This window comes from Fomitopsis serialis (genome assembly GCF_022376445.1).
Source record: "Fomitopsis serialis strain Sig1Antser10 chromosome Unknown B0H18scaffold_683, whole genome shotgun sequence".
Lineage (NCBI taxonomy): Eukaryota > Fungi > Basidiomycota > Agaricomycetes > Polyporales > Fomitopsidaceae > Fomitopsis > Fomitopsis serialis.
In genome coordinates, this window is record NW_025955643.1 from 1 (window position 1) to 16,867 (window position 16,867).

At 55.1% G+C, this 16,867-nt stretch overlaps 8 protein-coding genes across 8 annotated transcripts; 6 read left to right on the forward strand and 2 right to left on the reverse strand.

The window, feature by feature from the left end:
• Nucleotides 1-369: 369 nt before the first annotated feature.
• B0H18DRAFT_923861 (putative methyltransferase-domain-containing protein) lies at nucleotides 370-1,999 on the reverse strand. The gene is made up of 6 exons (XM_048041609.1): nucleotides 1,466-1,999; nucleotides 1,280-1,410; nucleotides 1,126-1,207; nucleotides 846-1,031; nucleotides 732-792; nucleotides 370-671 (listed from the first exon to the last, which is right to left on the reverse strand). Exons 1-6 carry the CDS (start codon nucleotides 1,712-1,714, stop codon nucleotides 595-597), a joined length of 786 nt encoding a protein of 261 aa, XP_047884310.1. The 5' UTR covers nucleotides 1,715-1,999; the 3' UTR covers nucleotides 370-594.
• B0H18DRAFT_1090649 (N-acetylhexosaminidase) lies at nucleotides 1,962-4,167 on the forward strand (the record flags this gene model as incomplete). The annotated part of the gene is made up of 11 exons (XM_048032270.1): nucleotides 1,962-2,486; nucleotides 2,546-2,583; nucleotides 2,636-2,687; nucleotides 2,743-2,892; nucleotides 2,949-3,066; nucleotides 3,122-3,388; nucleotides 3,445-3,496; nucleotides 3,545-3,629; nucleotides 3,683-3,723; nucleotides 3,780-3,874; nucleotides 3,932-4,167. The coding sequence occupies 11 exons, from the start codon at nucleotides 1,962-1,964 to the stop codon at nucleotides 4,165-4,167; spliced, it is 1,659 nt and encodes a 552-aa protein (XP_047884311.1).
• Nucleotides 4,168-5,691: 1,524 nt separating this feature from the next.
• On the forward strand, nucleotides 5,692-7,538 carry B0H18DRAFT_1077957 (FAD binding domain-containing protein). Its single transcript, XM_048031250.1, has 10 exons — nucleotides 5,692-5,872; nucleotides 5,927-6,091; nucleotides 6,146-6,359; nucleotides 6,418-6,518; nucleotides 6,591-6,628; nucleotides 6,682-6,852; nucleotides 6,915-6,970; nucleotides 7,024-7,058; nucleotides 7,115-7,141; nucleotides 7,200-7,538. Exons 2-10 carry the CDS (start codon nucleotides 6,002-6,004, stop codon nucleotides 7,467-7,469), a joined length of 1,002 nt encoding a protein of 333 aa, XP_047884312.1. The 5' UTR covers nucleotides 5,692-5,872; nucleotides 5,927-6,001; the 3' UTR covers nucleotides 7,470-7,538.
• Nucleotides 7,539-8,144: 606 nt separating this feature from the next.
• On the forward strand, nucleotides 8,145-8,495 carry B0H18DRAFT_898352 (uncharacterized protein; the record flags this gene model as incomplete). The annotated part of the gene is made up of 1 exon (XM_048041430.1): nucleotides 8,145-8,495. A coding segment is annotated over one exon (351 nt), but the record flags the coding sequence as incomplete, so codon positions are not given.
• Nucleotides 8,496-9,134: 639 nt separating this feature from the next.
• On the forward strand, nucleotides 9,135-10,120 carry B0H18DRAFT_1077963 (uncharacterized protein; the record flags this gene model as incomplete). Its single annotated transcript, XM_048031251.1, has 4 exons — nucleotides 9,135-9,204; nucleotides 9,266-9,591; nucleotides 9,675-9,953; nucleotides 10,015-10,120. Coding segments are annotated over exons 2-3 (558 nt in total), but the record flags the coding sequence as incomplete, so codon positions are not given.
• A 593-nt stretch (nucleotides 10,121-10,713) lies between these two features.
• Nucleotides 10,714-13,236, forward strand: B0H18DRAFT_1077967 (uncharacterized protein; the record flags this gene model as incomplete). The annotated part of the gene is made up of 13 exons (XM_048031252.1): nucleotides 10,714-10,814; nucleotides 10,840-10,971; nucleotides 11,025-11,219; nucleotides 11,278-11,354; nucleotides 11,418-11,505; nucleotides 11,556-11,708; nucleotides 11,776-11,855; nucleotides 11,910-12,031; nucleotides 12,095-12,512; nucleotides 12,575-12,821; nucleotides 12,877-12,907; nucleotides 12,942-12,981; nucleotides 13,127-13,236. Coding segments are annotated over exons 1-13 (1,720 nt in total), but the record flags the coding sequence as incomplete, so codon positions are not given.
• Nucleotides 13,237-13,580: 344 nt separating this feature from the next.
• B0H18DRAFT_1077971 (20S proteasome subunit) lies at nucleotides 13,581-14,854 on the forward strand. The gene is made up of 6 exons (XM_048031253.1): nucleotides 13,581-13,661; nucleotides 13,715-13,816; nucleotides 13,917-14,020; nucleotides 14,074-14,162; nucleotides 14,223-14,423; nucleotides 14,477-14,854. The coding sequence occupies exons 1-6, from the start codon at nucleotides 13,659-13,661 to the stop codon at nucleotides 14,785-14,787; spliced, it is 810 nt and encodes a 269-aa protein (XP_047884316.1). The 5' UTR covers nucleotides 13,581-13,658; the 3' UTR covers nucleotides 14,788-14,854.
• Nucleotides 14,855-14,887: 33 nt separating this feature from the next.
• On the reverse strand, nucleotides 14,888-16,710 carry B0H18DRAFT_1077973 (cytochrome oxidase assembly protein-domain-containing protein). The gene is made up of 7 exons (XM_048031254.1): nucleotides 16,403-16,710; nucleotides 16,118-16,331; nucleotides 15,994-16,067; nucleotides 15,765-15,880; nucleotides 15,567-15,646; nucleotides 15,339-15,525; nucleotides 14,888-15,284 (listed from the first exon to the last, which is right to left on the reverse strand). Exons 1-7 carry the CDS (start codon nucleotides 16,614-16,616, stop codon nucleotides 14,964-14,966), a joined length of 1,206 nt encoding a protein of 401 aa, XP_047884317.1. The 5' UTR covers nucleotides 16,617-16,710; the 3' UTR covers nucleotides 14,888-14,963.
• Nucleotides 16,711-16,867: the final 157 nt, after the last annotated feature.

Genomic DNA, 16,867 nt, shown 5'->3' on the forward strand with positions numbered 1-16,867 from the left:
ACAGACCATGGACCGACTGCTGATAGCACGCGGAATTGACTACGATGCAATCCGAACCCTTGTATTACCCTCTCGCCCGCCAGAGCAATGTATTCCTTATGTAACAATCAAACAAATCGCACTACCATGACATCACGAATGTATTGACTCACGCCGTAAATGTAGTAGCTTCGAGCAAGGTCCTGAAGGCACTTTCTTCCGCGTGCGATTGCCAGCACTGGCGCAGCTGTGAGATATTGTCCCAAGCTACACTCGGCGTGTGGCGAACGACCGCCACTCTACTCACTATGGCCTCAACTACCTTCGCGTTTTCAGGCAGTCGCTTCGTCATATGCAGCCAGTCGCAAAACCTAAAGCATCATCGTCAAACAGCGCATCAACGGCCCGTGTGCGTGTCCTTAGTATCCTCGGCCACACTGTAGTCTATATTCCTGTGTCAGTAAATACCGCGTATCGTACACGTATATGTATGCCCCTTCACTTCCCATTCGACGTTCCGCCTCTGGCGAACTCAAAGTTCAAACGCCCTTCCGAGTGCCTCGCAACAGCAGACCCACCGTATACTGCACACTGCCAGGTTCGTGACGACGTCGTTCAGCATTTCCGCGCGAGCCGCAGGAGCGAGATTGCTTCGCGAGCGTATACTTTCCGGTCCGGGTCATCCGTCACCTACAGAGTTGCAAGGCAAGGGTGTTCCTTCTCAGCACTAGCCACAGCGAGGGCCGCCCAACGAACACGTACCTCAGTCCATGTAAACTCTCTCTTCAGCAGCGTGAAGAACCGTTTATCGGCCTACATCAATGTGTCTCCTTCAGCGGACACGAGCCTGAAAATTTCTTGCATACCTTTCGCCGCTTCTTGTAGCAGAATAGCACCTCTATATGGTCGCTGAGATCGGCCAGAGAGCCACGCGGGACGAGCTCGGCGAGAGTTTGCACGAGCAGCGGGAATGCAGGCTCAAAGTAGACACAGTCAGCGGCGAGGATTAGAGAGGGGCGGGGGATGTCCTGTGGGAGCGGTGAGCCCCTGCCCTATGAGTAGCGTTAGCACACATGTAGAGTAGAACTGTGTGATGTGCAGAAGGCACGATCCGGAACAGGAGAGATATTAAGTAAAGGGGATGACAGACCAATCCAGCTCGGCGACATGCACACGCGAGGAGAGGTCATTCGTGGCTACATTGCGTTGCATGATGGGAAGAAGCGGTCTGCACAAGATCGGTTAGATCAGCCATTCCAGGTGCGAATACGCAGAGTTGGCAAGGATAGATGAGACGCACGCCTGGTCCGTGATCCACACCTTTGCACCCATCTTCCCCGCGACGAGCCCTACAAGACCTGTCCCGCTTCCGAGTTCTAGCACAGTCCGACCTTCGAGCGAGCCCCTGCGCGCGATGTACCGCGAGAGCACCTATCCCGCAATCTACTTCAGCCCGTGAACCTTCAGAGACCCGCATAAATCATACCTCTCCTGCGGGCCAAGCGATCCCGCCGCAGCCCGGGGACGCGTCCACCAAAAGCGTAATCGCGACATCACCACCGTTGACCTCCCCTGCAGATGGGCCGGCGAACACGAGCCCGATGGTCTGGCCGAGGATGGACGGCGGTTGGGCCGGCACGATGCCTGCGCGGTCAGAGTCGAGGTCGGGGTCGTCGCGAAGGTGCCGGAGGGGGTCGAGCTCATCCAGTTGTTCTTCTACGACGAGGTCAATCATGGTGCGGGCCTCCGGGAAAGAACTTCCAGGCGAATGTCTTGAATGAACTCGCGGCACTTGCGCGGCACAAAACTCGTGTCGATGTATTTCGAGACCACGAGAGAACAATTCACGGGTTATCTTCAGCAGAAGCGGGGCATGTGGTCTCGATAACGGCACTGTACGGTGGATCTAGCTGGCAGACGGTGTATAAAGAGGGATGCGACTCGAGCGCAGGAGTCACGGTCGAGGTGTACGAGTCGATCAGATGAAGATCTCGCTGCTGTCTGTCCTCTCGGTGGCTGCCCAGGTCAGCGCTCTTTGGCCGTTGCCTCGAAACCTCACAGAGGGCACGACTGCCCTCCGTCTGTCCGAGAACTTCGATGTCGTACTCTCCTCTGGCATCGCTGAACCGCCCCAGGATCTATACGACGCGATCTTCCGGACGCGAACCCATCTCTTCACGGACAACTTGGGAAGACTCGTCGTGGGTCGCGGCGCAGGCGATGTCAGCGCGTTCGAAACGGCAGCGTACTTGTCTACCCTGACGCTGTCTCTCGAACCTGGGTCCGAAGTCGCATCGGTCACCGTCGAGGCTCAGAAGCCTCTGGAGGCCAGAGATGAGGCGTACACGCTGACCGTCCCGTCCAACGGTAGCGCTGCTTCAATCACAGCGACATCTACTCTCGGACTTCTCAGAGGTCTGACGACCTTTGAACAACTGTGGTATGAATACGAAGACATTGTATACGCGGTGAACACGCCTGTCCAGATCGAGGACGCGCCTGCCTACGTACGCGCTCGCCGTCTTGACTGCGTGGGCATGCACAGTAGTGATACTGACTATCGCAGCCGTACCGTGGCCTCATGCTGGATACGGCGCGCGACTAGTTCGTCCTATTCGCTATACTGAGGTATCACTCGCATACCTTACTGCCATAGTTTCCCGGTATCAGGCATACTGAGGACACTAGATGCGATGAGTTTGGTCAAGGTCAGTGCCACTTTCATTTTGGTGAGTACGTTCGAGTGCTCCAGCTTTTACGCAGATCAACGAATTTCATTGGCACATCTCCGACAGCCAGAGCTTCCCTCTGCAGATCCCGGGCTACATGGAGCTTTCCGAGTACGGCGCTTACTCGCCACAGATGATCTACAGTCCGAGCGATGTGGAATACATCGTCTCGTATGCAGGCGCGGTGGGTCTCTGTATGTGATCAGGAAGAGTAGAATCCACGATACGATTCTCGTCCAGCGAGGCATCGATGTCATGGTCGAAATTGATACCCCAGGGCATACTTCCATCGTAGGGGAATCTCACCCGGACTTCGTGGCATGCTACCTAGCTCGTCCATGGGCATCGAACGCCGGTGGTACGGAAACTTCGTTCATCCGCTGCACAGTCACCCTCACAGAACACCCATTCAGAGCCACCCGCCGGCCAGCTCCGGTTCGCCAACGCGACGGTCGCGAACTGGAGTGCGGGGCTGTTCACGGCGGTCGCGCAGATGTTCCCGTCGTCGATGATCAGCACGGGCGGCGACGAGATCCAGACGTACTGCTACGACATGGACGAAGAGACACAGTATGACCTGAACAGCACGGGGCGGACGTTCAACGAGGCGCTGACGGACTACGTTCATGGGACGCATGGCGCCCTTGCTGCCGCTGGGAAGACACCCGCCGTATGGGAAGGTATGGATTGGAGTTTTCGAGTAGTGAGCGCGACACTGACGTTGGTATCGCTGCAGAGATGGTGCTCGACTACAACCTGTCGCTGTCGACCGACACGTTGATTTGTCAGTATGCAATGAGCGAAGGCATAACACGAAGTTGAACACATCTTCGTAGGGTTTGGATTTCTTCGGACGATGTCAAGGCGGTGGCAGACCAGGGCTTCAAGGTCATCCACGCAGCGTCCAACTACTTCTATCTGGCAAGTTATGCGGACATAGCACCGTGTATCCCTTGACTCATCCCGCTGTCTAGGACTGCGGCGCTGGCGAGTGGGTCGGTGGTGACCCGTTTGGGTGAGTGTCGTTTAGCAACCGTCCGAAGCAAGCACTAATCCACCTCGCCTGTTCAGCAACGGCTGCGATCCTTTCAAGGCCTGGCAGTATGCCTATACATTCGATCCTCTCGCCAACCTCACGTCTGACCAGTACTCCCAAATCATGGGTGGTGAGTCTTCTGCACCCGTCCGGGTAGTGACATTTCCAACGCTCTTTCATTTTCCAGGTCAGCAGCTGCTTTGGACTGAGCGGTCGGGGCCTGACAATCTCGACCCGATCATCTGGCCCCGCGCTGCCGCCTCCGCTGAAGTGTTCTGGAGCGGGGGTGGTGGCAACGGCACGGCCGCACTGCCGCGCCTGCACGACGTGTCATTTCGATTGCAGCAGCGCGGTGTGCGTTCGATACCACTGCAGCCTCTATGGTGCGCGCTGCGGCCGTACGAATGCGACCTTGACTGGTAAAGACTGGTAAAGGGCTGTATGCCGAATCGTATTGAACCTAGCTGCGACGCGCTAATCGTACGTGATACACGATCACGCAGCAAACATTGACAGTTCCGAAACAGTCTCCTCGTCAGCAATCTGTCCATGTGAAGGTCGCTGAGACGCATGCCGTCAACTCATTCAGATCGGCCGGGTGGTCCGGTGTGGAAGGGAAACCCGTCCCACGCGCTGCTCTTTCTTTTTCGTTACAATTCCCTACTGTACGCTCGACTCTACCGGCGCGCCTGCGACGAACCGGAAGGCCGCGACGCGGACCCGCTAGTAGGACGAGACGAGCGCCGCGACGACGAGTGCCGCACCTGCTGGGGGACCAGGTCGCGATTAGCAAATAGCACCGCGTGCGTGCTGCCAACCTCGTACCGAGACAAGGGATCGTTGTACAACGCCGGAAGGGGACTCAACGGACGTCCGTCGCCCAGGAGGGTGTCCATATGCCTGCTGTACGGTACTTTCCTTATTAGGTATCATTCCTTCCCGATCTGTCATGCGCTTGCGCGTCTCTTTCCTTTCGAACCATTGCAAGCTCGCCGCGTCTCTCCCTCGCAGTCTTCTACCTTTGCATCTCTCTCGCTCTTGCATGCTTCTAGAATCTCTCGCGTGTATTAAGTACTGGGCTGAGCTGCCCGTCTATCGAATCAGATCCCCACTTCTCGCTCTCTCTCTCGCCTCGCTGTCCCGACCTCGGCACTTAGACGCGACAACTGCGGTCGCGGGTGCAAAGCAAGTCGAGTCGCAAGACGAGTAGAATCACGTCAAGTCGCGTTCGACATTTGTAAGTGTTTCATTGAGTCTCGGCGGCCTAACTACGTGCTATAGACATCCACCGTCGTCCTCCACCGAGCCTCGTCCATCTCGACCATCCGACCTCCCTGCATCTAGGACGAGTACGCGTGTGGTGTGGGTTGTCGTCGCCACGCACGCCTTCTCTCCGACAAGTGGTGACCACCGCAACGCCTTCTCTCCGACACCGGGGTCCGAGCTAAGCGAGTGGTTGTGCAGGTATCTCCTGTCATTCGAGAACATCGCGAGGCGTACATACTCTTGGTAACTCGCCTATGTAATGTCGTGAGCCCTCCCAAGTCATCACCACAAATGAATGACGCACCCTGTCACCTACGCCCGCAGTTTGCGCACAGGGACGACTCACAGCATGATACGGGGTGCGGCTCAGAGGGATACGTACACCTCCGGGCCTTCCGTGATGTTGCCTCGACATTCGACTCGATGGCGACTTACCGCAGCAACACAAACGTTGTGTTCAGGTTCTCCGGTCTTCGCTGACACCTCAGGCTGTCAATGCTTAGTCTACCGGATGGAACTGAGACTAGAGGCGCCGTCAACAAAATCAACGATCAAACACATGCGCCGGCTCGTGTGTTGACGGCTCTGGGTGATATATAGATGACTTACAGCGCCTCGATCACACCAACTGACAATGAAGGTGACGACTCAATGGTCACCTCGCCAACCCCCGTTCTCATCGTAGGTAGAGCTTTGATTGAATTGTCCACATTCCACGCTGATCAATTTCAATGCTACGCAGGCTGGTGCCGGGCCCACTGGGCTTGTTTTGGGACTGACCCTCCTTCAGAATGGCATTCAAGTTCGCATCATCGACCGAGATCCCAACCGCCGTCCTGGCCACCGAGGCTTTGGCTTGCAGGTGAGCATCCCGTGGACGGTGGGTGTCGATGCATACTCATAAGGAATCGTGTAACCACGCACGCTGGAGCTATTCCACTTCCTAGGTGTTCTTGACGATGTGCTCGTTCAAGTGCTGCCTGTCCTACCGATGTGCCAATACAAGTTGCCAGGCGGCGTGGAGACGCTCAAGATCTCGACGTTAGCAGCCATAGAAGAGCCTACGCCTGCCTGCCCCTATGTGAGGTCAATGCATGGCATGTGATTCGTATACTGACATTGGAAGATATGCAAGCCCAATGCAAAGCTATTGGGCCAGGACAATACAGAGGCGATCCTCCGTTCACACATTGAGCGCCTCGGAGGCACTGTGGAGTATGGCACCGAGCTTCGTAGTTTTGAACAACACTCCGACCGGGTCGTAGCATTGCTTGCCACGAAGGAGGGAGAGCTTGATAAGACCGAGACTGTCGTATGTCATTGGCTTGTAGGGTCCGACGGCGCCCGAGGTAAAGACCCAGAGCTCTGCAGATATGGCTTGTATTGACGTGTTCGACTCTGGGTCAGGCACTGTTCGCAAGCAACTCGGTCTGTCATTCCTTGGAGATACTCGCTATGAGGAGCAAACCGTGATTGGCCTGGTTGAAGTGCAGGGACTGGACGCAGAGGTAGGTACCAGGTCGTGTTCCGCGCATGCTCTTACGTTGGTATTGACGACGCTTGATGACAATCCTTGACAGCATATACACCAGTGGGTAGGCTTACCAGGTAGCGGGTAGTAGGTTGTCATGTGCTAGCGAGCACGCACAGCAATCTGACATTATGGCATAGCCTGCTCATGACACCGACTGAGAAGCCTGGCTACTTTACCATCGGCCTCACAGGGGAGACGGACGTCGAGAAGCTGGTAGCGGACAGAGACGCACTGATTCACGCCATACTCAAGCGGATCGAGCGACAAGACCTTGTATTCGGGCAAGTGGAAGCGGTCTCGTCATTTAGGTCAGTCGCATCTAAGTTGCGGCCGTTCGAGCGAGCTGATGATCAATCATACATTTATATAGGCCGAACATCCGCATGGTAGACACGTTTGGCGCAGGTAGAGTCTTTGTCGCAGGCGGTGAGTCCGACAGCTGCTGCTGCGAATAACAATGCGACTGACGAAGTGTATAGACGCGGCACACATCCATAGTCCTGCTGGCGGCCAGGTAAGTCGAGCACACACGTAGCTCATCGATTCAACTCGAGCTAACTCATTGATCAGGGCCTGAACTCCAGCGCTCAAGATTCCGTAAGTATCGTGATCACATGTAGACTTCCACACCGGGCCATTCTGATCACTTGTCCAGTTCAACCTGGCATGGAAGCTTACACTTGTCGAGAAAGGCCTCGCCTCTCCCTCCCTGCTAGACACGTATACCGAAGAATGCCTTCCCGTCATTGCCACGATGCTGCAGAATATCACGTTATTCTACGTTGCCATGCGAGCTACTGACCAGCACGGCTGGTGGCGACCTCAAGATGCTCGGCGTCGACTATCGCTGGGGCTCCGGTGGACGAGCGCACAACCAGGGCACAGTTGTCTCAGAGTGCCAACCCACAGGCTCTGGCGCAGATAGTCATCTCAGAGCGTGCAACCGTACGCCTGATGCTCCCGGCTCGAGAAGCATAACAGATATATCTTCAACGCGATCTAGTCAGTACTTGTAACACCAAGACTGTGCGAAGTAAGCTTGTTCCGCCGAACAACCACAGCAAAAACATCATGATGACCTGCGCAACGGCAAGTAAAGGTAAGCATGATCAAAACACAAGGAGACAGTACTGCATGCATCGCTCCTCGATTAAGATTATGGCACTCCTACATACGTGCCGCCACCGCCGCGTCATGGTCGCGTTATGCAATTGCCACGTGACCGCGTGGCGGTCGGACTCGCGGTTTGCGCTTTCAAGTGCTTCTCAACGTGCCACCTGCCAGGTGCCTGCTTTGCTTCTTCATCGATTGAGAGTCCTCCGCATTGCACGGTGCTTTCTTGAAGTCTGTCCATTGAGAAAATGGAACCATATGCTGAGCTCTCCGGCTCCGACTCACTGGTAAAAGAAAACCGAGCTGCGAGCATGGACTCCGAAGTACGCTGGCAGCAACGTGGAAGCGATGGCAAGTGTCATGCTGTACTGTGTGAAACTGGACATGCTGTCCTACAGGACATGTTCGAAATGCCTACGGATGTTATCTTCGAGGTAGGCTAGTATTTCCTCACGTAATGATACACACTGATGAAGCTTGATGTGCGTACCAGATCATGCGACGTCTCCACCCGCGAGATTTGCTGAGCCTCTCTTGGGCATCGAAATCATTTCATGACTTCATGACGAAGAAGAGCTCCGCGTACATCTGGAAAGAATCCTTGAAGAATGTGCAAGGTGTACCCCCTTGTCCCGAGCAGCTCACTGAGCCCGCGTGGGCCGCTCTCCTGTATTCGCCGTACTGCACAGTAAGCGGCGATATATCGTTGATATATTCAGCTGACTTCTCACCACTGAACTGCCAGGGCTGTGGCGTTGAGGTTTTCACGGAATGGCATTGGAGGTTCTACGTGCGCTTCTGCCAGGAGTGCAGCGAAACGAGGTCAGCTAGCCACTAATACCTCGCGGTTGCGTGACTACAATCATGCAATGCGTGTTGATCAATTCGTCTGCTCATATTACTAGGCTGATTGGGGACCCACGTCATGACGAGCAACTGTCTGACAAGCGACACATCAGCACGGACATTCCAATCAGTATGTTCAATTCGGTGGGTTTCCAGAGTGAATGTAAAGCGCCACGATCGTCCCTCATTATTGCTCATGGATGCAATCCACAGGGGCGTGTCAGTACGCGCTTCTCCCTGCGTCACATTCGCGAAGGCGAAGCCCACCTAAAGTCGGAGGTGGAAGATCTACTTGATGCTTGGGATAAGGTAGTCAAAGAGGACGACGAAGACAAGATGACGACGTTTATTGGCAGACGAATCATGCACGTGCGAAAAATTGCAAAGGTACTAGTAGATCAACCTGTGTCCATGCTTCTACGACAAAACTTACGCAAGGCTTTTGGGAACAAAGCACGTACCTCTCTGTGAGAAGTGGGCAGAAGCAGAGCGCATCGAGCTCCGGAAAGAGCGCCTCCAAGAGTAAGTGAACCCGCGGCCCATACTGGTTTTGAGCGGTCCAGTAATTTTGTATGGAAGTGTCGTCGCCAGGTTGCGACAACTCGGCTGGGGCTTCGAACTCGATATAATTCAAAAGGATAACTACGCGCCACTGTGCGACCTTAAGGAGGTCCGTGTGCCTGAGAAGCTCACAGATCGCGGTACGCACTCGCTCCGCCGCCCGACCTTGCCAGATCCTGATGTTATCCTATACTTTTCCAGCGTGGCGAACTTCGGAATGGAAAGTGGTCAGATGCATTCGAGACGTCATGGAACGACGTCTCGCACGCGAGTTGGAAGATAGACTCAACTCACGCTCGGATGTCATGAAGAGCGCTGTGAACACTCTCAAGCTGCGCCCGGAGGTACGGCCTTACCGCTTGGACTTCGGAGACATCGCGCGCATGCCGGAAGTCCGCGAGATCATGTGTGCGGTCGACTCAAAGGACATCACGGCTAGGTTCGCCGCGTTGCCAGCACAATTTGGGGATATGGTCGAACGATGGAAGGCTCGAGTGGACAAGAAACTTATCAGGCGGTTGTTTATGGTCAACAGATCACAGCCACAGGAATTGCGCATACTGGAGCTTGCGACAACGCGATTCCATTGTGCGAATGCGGCAATTCAAAGCTGTACTACCCTGGTGTCTTGTGGCACGAATGTCTGCATTGGGAGACGGACTGGCCAAATGACGAAAGAAATGTAGTGTACAGCAACTTCATCTGGCATATAGTGGGCCCGCATGGATTCCACATGGACCGTCTCTTCACAGAAGACACCTCAGCGCAGGCCCATGAGCTGATCAAGCTATTCGGCAAGGACCCGAAGATGGCAACGGCGAAGGAAATGGACGCGCTGGATCTAAGACTCGTGCGCGATAACGAAGCGGTCATGACATGGCGCGCCGCCGTGCGTTTGTTCAACGAATCTCCTGGAAATACTCAACCCTGACAATTATGGCCTACTACAGATGTACTATGTAGATGATCATGTAGGCACTTGCGACTGGCGAATAGCAACCTCCGACGAGGTTGACAAGGCCAAGAAGCACGAGCGACTGATACAATTGGATAAGTCCTGGTGGTTCTGCATAGCGTGCAACAAACCAAAAAATTACTGGGGATGGGATAAAGACGGTGCCTGGGACCATCTCCAAGGGACGTGAGTATTCTTCTCATGTGTCACGGTTTCAAAGAGGACTCAGTGGGATTCCAAATGGTTAGGCATGACATGGAGGTTGCCAGCCTATATGACGAGCGTCTGCAGGCTTTCCTACACCCCGATACTGCGGCCGCCAATGGATTTTTTGAGATCAAGATGAGCACTCTAGATGACCCCATTGACGAGGAAGAACGTTGATATTGCGAATGCCGGACGTTGAAGGGAGATGATGTGACAGTGACGGTAGACCATCGCGGACTCGGAGCTTAACTCAGTGACTCCCTCAATACTTATTCGTCAATACAACAATTTGTCGTATGCATGCCAACGGCTTTCGTGCTTTCAGATACGGCGTACCAAGGCCGGAAACAATATGTACCATTTACTACTGAGTTGCCTGCAACACCTTTTCAGCGGAATCAGCCACAGCCGTGTAGTATCATGTGCATTCGGCGTGACCGTGAACTCAAGTACTGGGGTGGCTGAACTGGTTCGGTTCTACGCGTACCTCTCGTCGTCCACCGTCACGCTTGTACTTGCATCGTATTTCTTGTCCTAAACCTGTCACAGCAGCTAGTTAGCATGCCACCGAAGAAAGTCAAACGATCGGTCAGTTCCTTAGACGCGCGTGAAGGACGGCTTAACTACGGGTGACACACTGGCAGATTCGGGGGCACTTGGTAATGTTGGCGGTAGAGCTACCCACGGACGCGGGCGGGGCGGCCTCAAAGATATGCTGAACATGCCCACTGACATCATTCATGAGGTGAGCAAATTTCCTGATGGATCGGTTGTTCAAGAAATCACTCGATATGTCAGATTGTGCGACATCTCCACCCGCGAGACTTGCTGGGTCTCTCGTGGTCCTCGAAAGCACTTCACGCCTTCCTGATGAGAAAGAGCTCCGTATGTATCTGGAAAGAGTCACTGAAGAATTCAGAAGACCTACCACCGTGCCCGGAACAGCTAATCGAGCCTGCTTGGTTCGCTTTGCTCTTCTCGACCTCTTGCACGGTATGTGGGCATTGGCATGCCATGGCAGTTTGCGTTCATCGAGATGGTCCCTATCCAGGCATGTGGAACAGGCAACTCAGCGGAACCCCTCTGGGAGTTCTACGCACGCTTCTGCGAATCTTGCCAAGACACGATGTCAGTGACGTCTGACGATACTGTATAATGTGTGCTCATCTACTCCCGTCATCATGCACACAGGACTTTAAAGGTCCCGTCAGGGCATACGTCAGTGTTTGGGGACAAATGGGTCATATACAAAGAAATTCCAACCAACATGTTCAACAAAGTGTGCTCAGAGTGTTTTCACCGTGCCTGATTAATGACCGTTATCCTCAGGTTTGCGTAGCCAAAGACGACGTCGCTGTATATCTGAAGTCTCAGCTGGACGAGCTCATTGAGACCTGGGAGAAGTTATCGAAATGTAATGACCACGAGAAGCTGGCCATGTTCATTGGTACGCAGATCTTGCAAGTGCGGGCGATAGCGAAGGTAAGCTACCGGGTTTGAAGACGTGTATTGGATCCCGTATAATGTGTCTGATCTGCGCACTATCTAGCATGCGTCTATCTGTGCTAATTGGGCCAAGAGAGAAGTTGAATCGCGCGACGATGCGCTTTCGAGGGAACGCTTTGCAGAGTAAGCGTGTTTTGATGTCGCACCATCGACGACCTAATCGCCTGTGCATCTCAGAATCGTCTCTCGGCTGCACGCACTTGGTTGGGGCCCCGAGCTTTCGTTTCTCGAACGCCATCATTACAGAGCATTAGTCGCACATGAGCAGGTCTGGGTGCCCAAAAAGCTCACCGATCGCGGTGGGTCATCCACACTTGTGTCATGCGTGCTCTATGAATGCTTATAGCGACGTGCCCATCCAGTCTGGAACAATATGCGTGGGGAGATGGTTCAGATAGTGCAGAACATCCGCGACGCGTTCCCTGAGCTCGATTTCACGGAAAGGCTGCATGGACGTTCCACTGCTCTGTATAGTGCGCTAGAAGAGCTCGTGGAGTGTCCCGAGGCACAGGCCGACGAGTTGAGCCACACAGACATCGCGCTCATGCCGGAGGTCCGTGAAATAATGTGCGCGCCTGAGGGTGTAGAGGTCAACCGAGACACCTTTATTGCTTTGCGGAAACACATGGGCGCGATGGTGGAAGGGCGGAGATCGCGTGTGCACGACGACCTTCGCGCGCTGCTCACGCGACAGAGAGGTGCGAGCGAGGCCTCGAGCGAATCAGGCTCAGGAACGGGCGTGGACCCGTTGGACCTCGCAACGACGATGTTCCGCTCCCCGTATTCAGACATAAAAGGGCAAAACTTCTCTTTTATCCAGAGATACTGCGATACCGCCAAAGATACAGGCCAGGGATTCAGAGACAGTCGGACGCATACTGTGCTTTTATTGCCCAGGCGGCGTGGTATTACTCCGACCAACTCTTCTTCCATGTTGATCTCTGCATCGTACACAAGCCGTCGGAAGAAGCCCTCAAACTCATACAGCTTTGTGGCAAGGACCCGAAGACAGTGACAGTGAAGGAAATGGACGCACTGGATGTCAGATTCGTGGTAGACGATAAGACCATCATGACCTGGCGTGCCGCTGTAAGTTCTGTGTCTTAGTACTTCGCAAATGACCGGTGCTCACCATAACCACCAGATGTCACATCAAGATGCCAGACGGTGGCGCGGTAAAAGTGGCAGTGGCGACTAGCAAGCCGGAAGAGGTTTCCCAAGCTAAAGAGTGCGAACGAGAAATCGCAAGGTAGCTTGTGGCAGTGTACAAGATGTCCTCCGGCACGTCTGACCCGACCTCATTCGACGCTGCACTGAGTCACCTGGACGCTGTGTGAGTTTTATCCTGTTGTCTGACTCATAGAGCCCTAATAAGTGAGCGGACGAACGACTAGCCATAGCGTCAAGGATCCTACCTCGCAATGCGAATATCTGACGCTCGCTCCTTACAGCCCTGCAGCGAATGGTATCTATGAGGTCGAGTTGCAGCTCAGGGAGAATGATCGTAGGTGTATCTTACCACTAGTGAATGGAATACACATCGTATGGGTATGGTGTACTCGACAGGCGTGTCCTCAAGATGCCTGCAGATCAGATAGCCATATCACGGCCTCAGTCATCTATCCATAAACACGATGTTGTAATGCTACAATAGCAGCGCAATGCGATTCATACTACCTTCGCCCTTGCCTTGTTAGGTTTCTCTTCGACAGCAGTTGTACGCAGGAGGTGGGCTTAAATATCGAATGCGACTTGAGTGTACATATATGCATGGTACCGGTCTTGGCGCCGGTCTGCGGTCAGTACGCGCCTCCCGAAATGGCAATCCGTTACGCGTCGTCCTCGTGCTTCTCGCGACGCGTCAGTCCGCCTGCCCGTCCACTCAGTCTCGCTAAGTTACTCTGCACTTGACCTCATACACGCGCCATGGTAAGCCTCTACACGTTCATTACTCGCATATCATTAGATTTACTGCTCTGCAGTTTCGTAACACATACGACTCCGACAACGTCGTCTTCTCCCCGCAAGGCCGCCTTCACCAGGTCGAATATGCGTCCGAAGCCGTGAAGCAGGGTTCTGCGGTGGTTGGGCTGCGATCGAAGACACATAGCATCTCTTGGCTCTGAAGGTATGATACTGTCTTTGAACTCTGGGGTGAACGTCCTGAAGTAAGGGACCTCGCAGCGATCGTTGGGCGAGCTCGCTTCGTACCAGCAGAAGATGTATCGAATAGATGATCATGTCGGCATTGCGATCGCAGGACTCACGTCGGATGCCCGTGTACTTAGGTATGTCTTGCTTGCCGCACGATCGCTGCGAGTATACTGAGGTCTTGGTGCAGTAACTTCATGCGCCAACAAGCAATGGGCTCACGCATGCAGTTCAACCGCCCAGTCCCCGTCAACCGTCTCGTATCTTCAATCGCCGACAGTGCGTATACCCCTCACACTCTGCCCTCCTATCGGCTGACTTCACAAATGTCGTGATCAGAGGCGCAAGTAAACACACAAGAGTACGGGCGCCGACCGTACGGAGTCGGCTTCCTCGTCATCGGCCAGGACAAAAACGGCCCGCACCTCTACGAATTCTCACCGTCCGGCAACTCGTATGAGTACTACGCCATGTCGATCGGCGCGCGCAGCCAGAGCGCGAAGACATACCTCGAGAAGCACTACGAGAGCTTCGTGGACTGTGCGCGCGCCCTCTACTCTAACGTTCAATCGCTCACGCTGCGCTGTCTATAGGCAACCTCGAAGAGCTCATCCGACACGGCCTGCACGCGCTCCGCGAGACGCTGCAACAAGACAAAGAGCTGACAATCAACAACACGACCATCGGCATCGTCGGGCATGCAGGCGCGCACGAGAAGGACGTGCCGCCGGAGGGCTCCTTCCGCATCCTCGAGGGCGAGCCCATCCAAGTCTACCTTAGCTCGATGCAGCCGAAGCGCGCGCCGGAGGAGCCTGCCGCTGCAGCACAGACGGGCGTAGAGGGTCAAGAGGAAGACCCGACACATGGGGCTGCGGTGGACGAGGATGTGCAGATGGGCGAATGAGCGTGAGTGCCGGTGGATGGTATGTAGCGGGATCGTGGCGCGATGTGTGCTTGTATCGTTTCCGGACTGAATGCAATGTTTTCGAATGTTTTGAGGGTGTGATGAGTACACTACGACGCGAGGTGCCGCTGACGAATAAATACGACGATCTACCCGGTAAACCTGTGAGTATGACCCTATGGCGCTTTCGCGCCTTTCGCGCCCTTCGCTGCGAACAATGCCTGCCTCCACGCACGCGCCGCTGCACCCGGTTTCCTCAACGACACCAGCAACTGGACCATCGTCGTTAGGAGCAGCACGCTCCCTGCTTGGTGCGCAGCAGCTAAGGGCACCGGAACGAGGTAGAGTAGAGTACTAATGCCGAGCAGGACCTGAACGTTCGCCATCGCGAAGGCCGACACCATCATGCGCTTGACGAGCGGCGGGAGGATAGCCTTGTACGCCGAGCTCCGGCTCAGGGCGTACAGGGCCGTGGTTGCAGTGTAGGTCGTGATCGCCTGGATGAATCGTGAACACTAAACAAGTGCGTTCAGTACGTCGTGCATGCTCACCAAGCATCTGTGGTTGAATTGCACGGTAGTGGGATTCTCGAAGATGTTACGCCACCATAAGTCTGAGCCGTCGGGGCTCTTGGCGTATGCCGTTGAGAACAGCTCGTCCGCCGGAGGCGCGATGCGTCCGCCCATGAGCGGGAACTCGTTGTAGAGAAGACCAGCGTCCAGCCCCGCACAAAAGCCCCTGTCATATTGATCAACCACCACTCCTACTACTCAATACACCGCTTACCTGAGAGCGCCGTGAGGAAGACCAACCCAGTGAGCAGCTTCGAACACCGGGCGAACCGCTTCACGTGCGAGTTCTGCAGGATATTGTCCAGTGCGCCGCCTCGCCCTTCAAACCCGCCCACACGCCGCGCGTCGCATACCGCCAATCATACAGCGCCGCCATGCCCGTGCCTAACATCCCGCATACAGCACGAACGCCGTCCCGAGGTGCGCCGCGAGCCTGTACTGCGACACGCGCGGGACGGCACCGGGAGTGTCCATGAGCGAGTCCTCCAGCCCGGACTTGACCATGTACCACCCGAGCGCACCTTGCGCGCCGAGTAGTATCGCCATGCCGAAGAGCTGCTTCGGGAGCGTGGCAGTCAGGCGATTGCGGAGGGTGAAGTAGGTGAGGGGAACGACGAAGGCGATTCCGATGAACGGCCGAGGATGCGGTGTCCCCATTCCATGTAGAAGATGTTCTTAAACTCGTCAAGCGTGATCGAGTGGTTCAGCCTGCTTTCGTCAAACGAGCGCTGCAGCTGCAAAGTTACGGATCTACGTACAACTTGAACTCCGGAGTTGCCTTGTACTTGGTGAATTCGACTTCCCATTCTGCTTGTGAGAGAGGGGGTAGAACACCGGTGATGGGCCGCCATTCCGTGATGCTCAGACCGGACTCGGTGAGGCGGGTCACACCGCCCACGACGATGACAGCAAAGACGAGAACCGAGGAGAAGATGAGCCAGCCTGCGACCGGGGGAGGAGAGAGCACCGGAGCTTGGGCACAGAGGCAGCATTGCTGGAGAAGAACCGCGGGTCGAAGACGCGGGGACGACCGGTTCTCGCACCGAGCGTAATGTGCCTCCCTTGCGCCCATAGACTTGGCTGTCGCAGTAGACCACCCAATGGTCGACTGCCTGTTCCGAAGATGGATTTCGTGGGTAGTCTGGAGAGAACCTTCGACACACTCCGCTGGTGAAGTGCTCGTGTGCACGGTGGTCTTGAGATCGCTGCAGGTAGGGAACGCCCTCCAAGGCCCCTCCATAGCGAGGTGAACGACATCCTACGGCTGGAAGTCGAGTAGACACCAGAAAACCGGGCTACCTGAGGAAGTCTCAGAGGCTCATACTATGCAGGATGGGCGCAGGTTAGGAATGCGGAGGCCGGGAGTGGTCGAGCCGGATTTGAAGTCGAGCCCCCGTGGCTCGCGGTGGGCGGTCCCGACCAGCGTCTGCACCAACCCTCCGTCTCGCCTCCATGTTCGCGGTCGCTCTCGCTCGACGTTTAGGCGCAAGCCGCGCCCCTCGTCTACT

What these genes read in the sequence shown, in the direction of transcription:
- B0H18DRAFT_923861 (XM_048041609.1), bottom strand. Translation starts at nt 1,714, where the DNA reads ATGATTGACCTCGTCGTAGAAGAACAACTGGATGAGCTCGACCCCCTC. An exon ending in GTGTGGATCACGGACCAGGC is followed by an intron (nt 1,208 to 1,279) that starts GTGCGTCTCATC and finishes GATCTTGTGCAG; the next exon opens with ACCGCTTCTTCCCATCATGC. An exon ending in GCTACAAGAAGCGGCGAAAG is followed by an intron (nt 793 to 845) that starts GTATGCAAGAAA and finishes ACATTGATGTAG; the next exon opens with GCCGATAAACGGTTCTTCAC.
- B0H18DRAFT_1077957 (XM_048031250.1), top strand. Translation starts at nt 6,002, where the DNA reads ATGTGCCAATACAAGTTGCCAGGCGGCGTGGAGACGCTCAAGATCTCG. An exon ending in TGCAGGGACTGGACGCAGAG is followed by an intron (nt 6,519 to 6,590) that starts GTAGGTACCAGG and finishes AATCCTTGACAG; the next exon opens with CATATACACCAGTGGGTAGG. An exon ending in TAGAGTCTTTGTCGCAGGCG is followed by an intron (nt 6,971 to 7,023) that starts GTGAGTCCGACA and finishes CGAAGTGTATAG; the next exon opens with ACGCGGCACACATCCATAGT.
- B0H18DRAFT_1077971 (XM_048031253.1), top strand. An exon ending in TGAAGCAGGGTTCTGCGGTG is followed by an intron (nt 13,817 to 13,916) that starts GTTGGGCTGCGA and finishes GGGACCTCGCAG; the next exon opens with CGATCGTTGGGCGAGCTCGC. An exon ending in CGTATCTTCAATCGCCGACA is followed by an intron (nt 14,163 to 14,222) that starts GTGCGTATACCC and finishes TGTCGTGATCAG; the next exon opens with AGGCGCAAGTAAACACACAA.
- B0H18DRAFT_1077973 (XM_048031254.1), bottom strand. Translation starts at nt 16,616, where the DNA reads ATGTCGTTCACCTCGCTATGGAGGGGCCTTGGAGGGCGTTCCCTACCT. An exon ending in CGCACCTCGGGACGGCGTTC is followed by an intron (nt 15,647 to 15,764) that starts GTGCTGTATGCG and finishes AATATCCTGCAG; the next exon opens with AACTCGCACGTGAAGCGGTT. An exon ending in AATTCAACCACAGATGCTTG is followed by an intron (nt 15,285 to 15,338) that starts GTGAGCATGCAC and finishes CGATTCATCCAG; the next exon opens with GCGATCACGACCTACACTGC.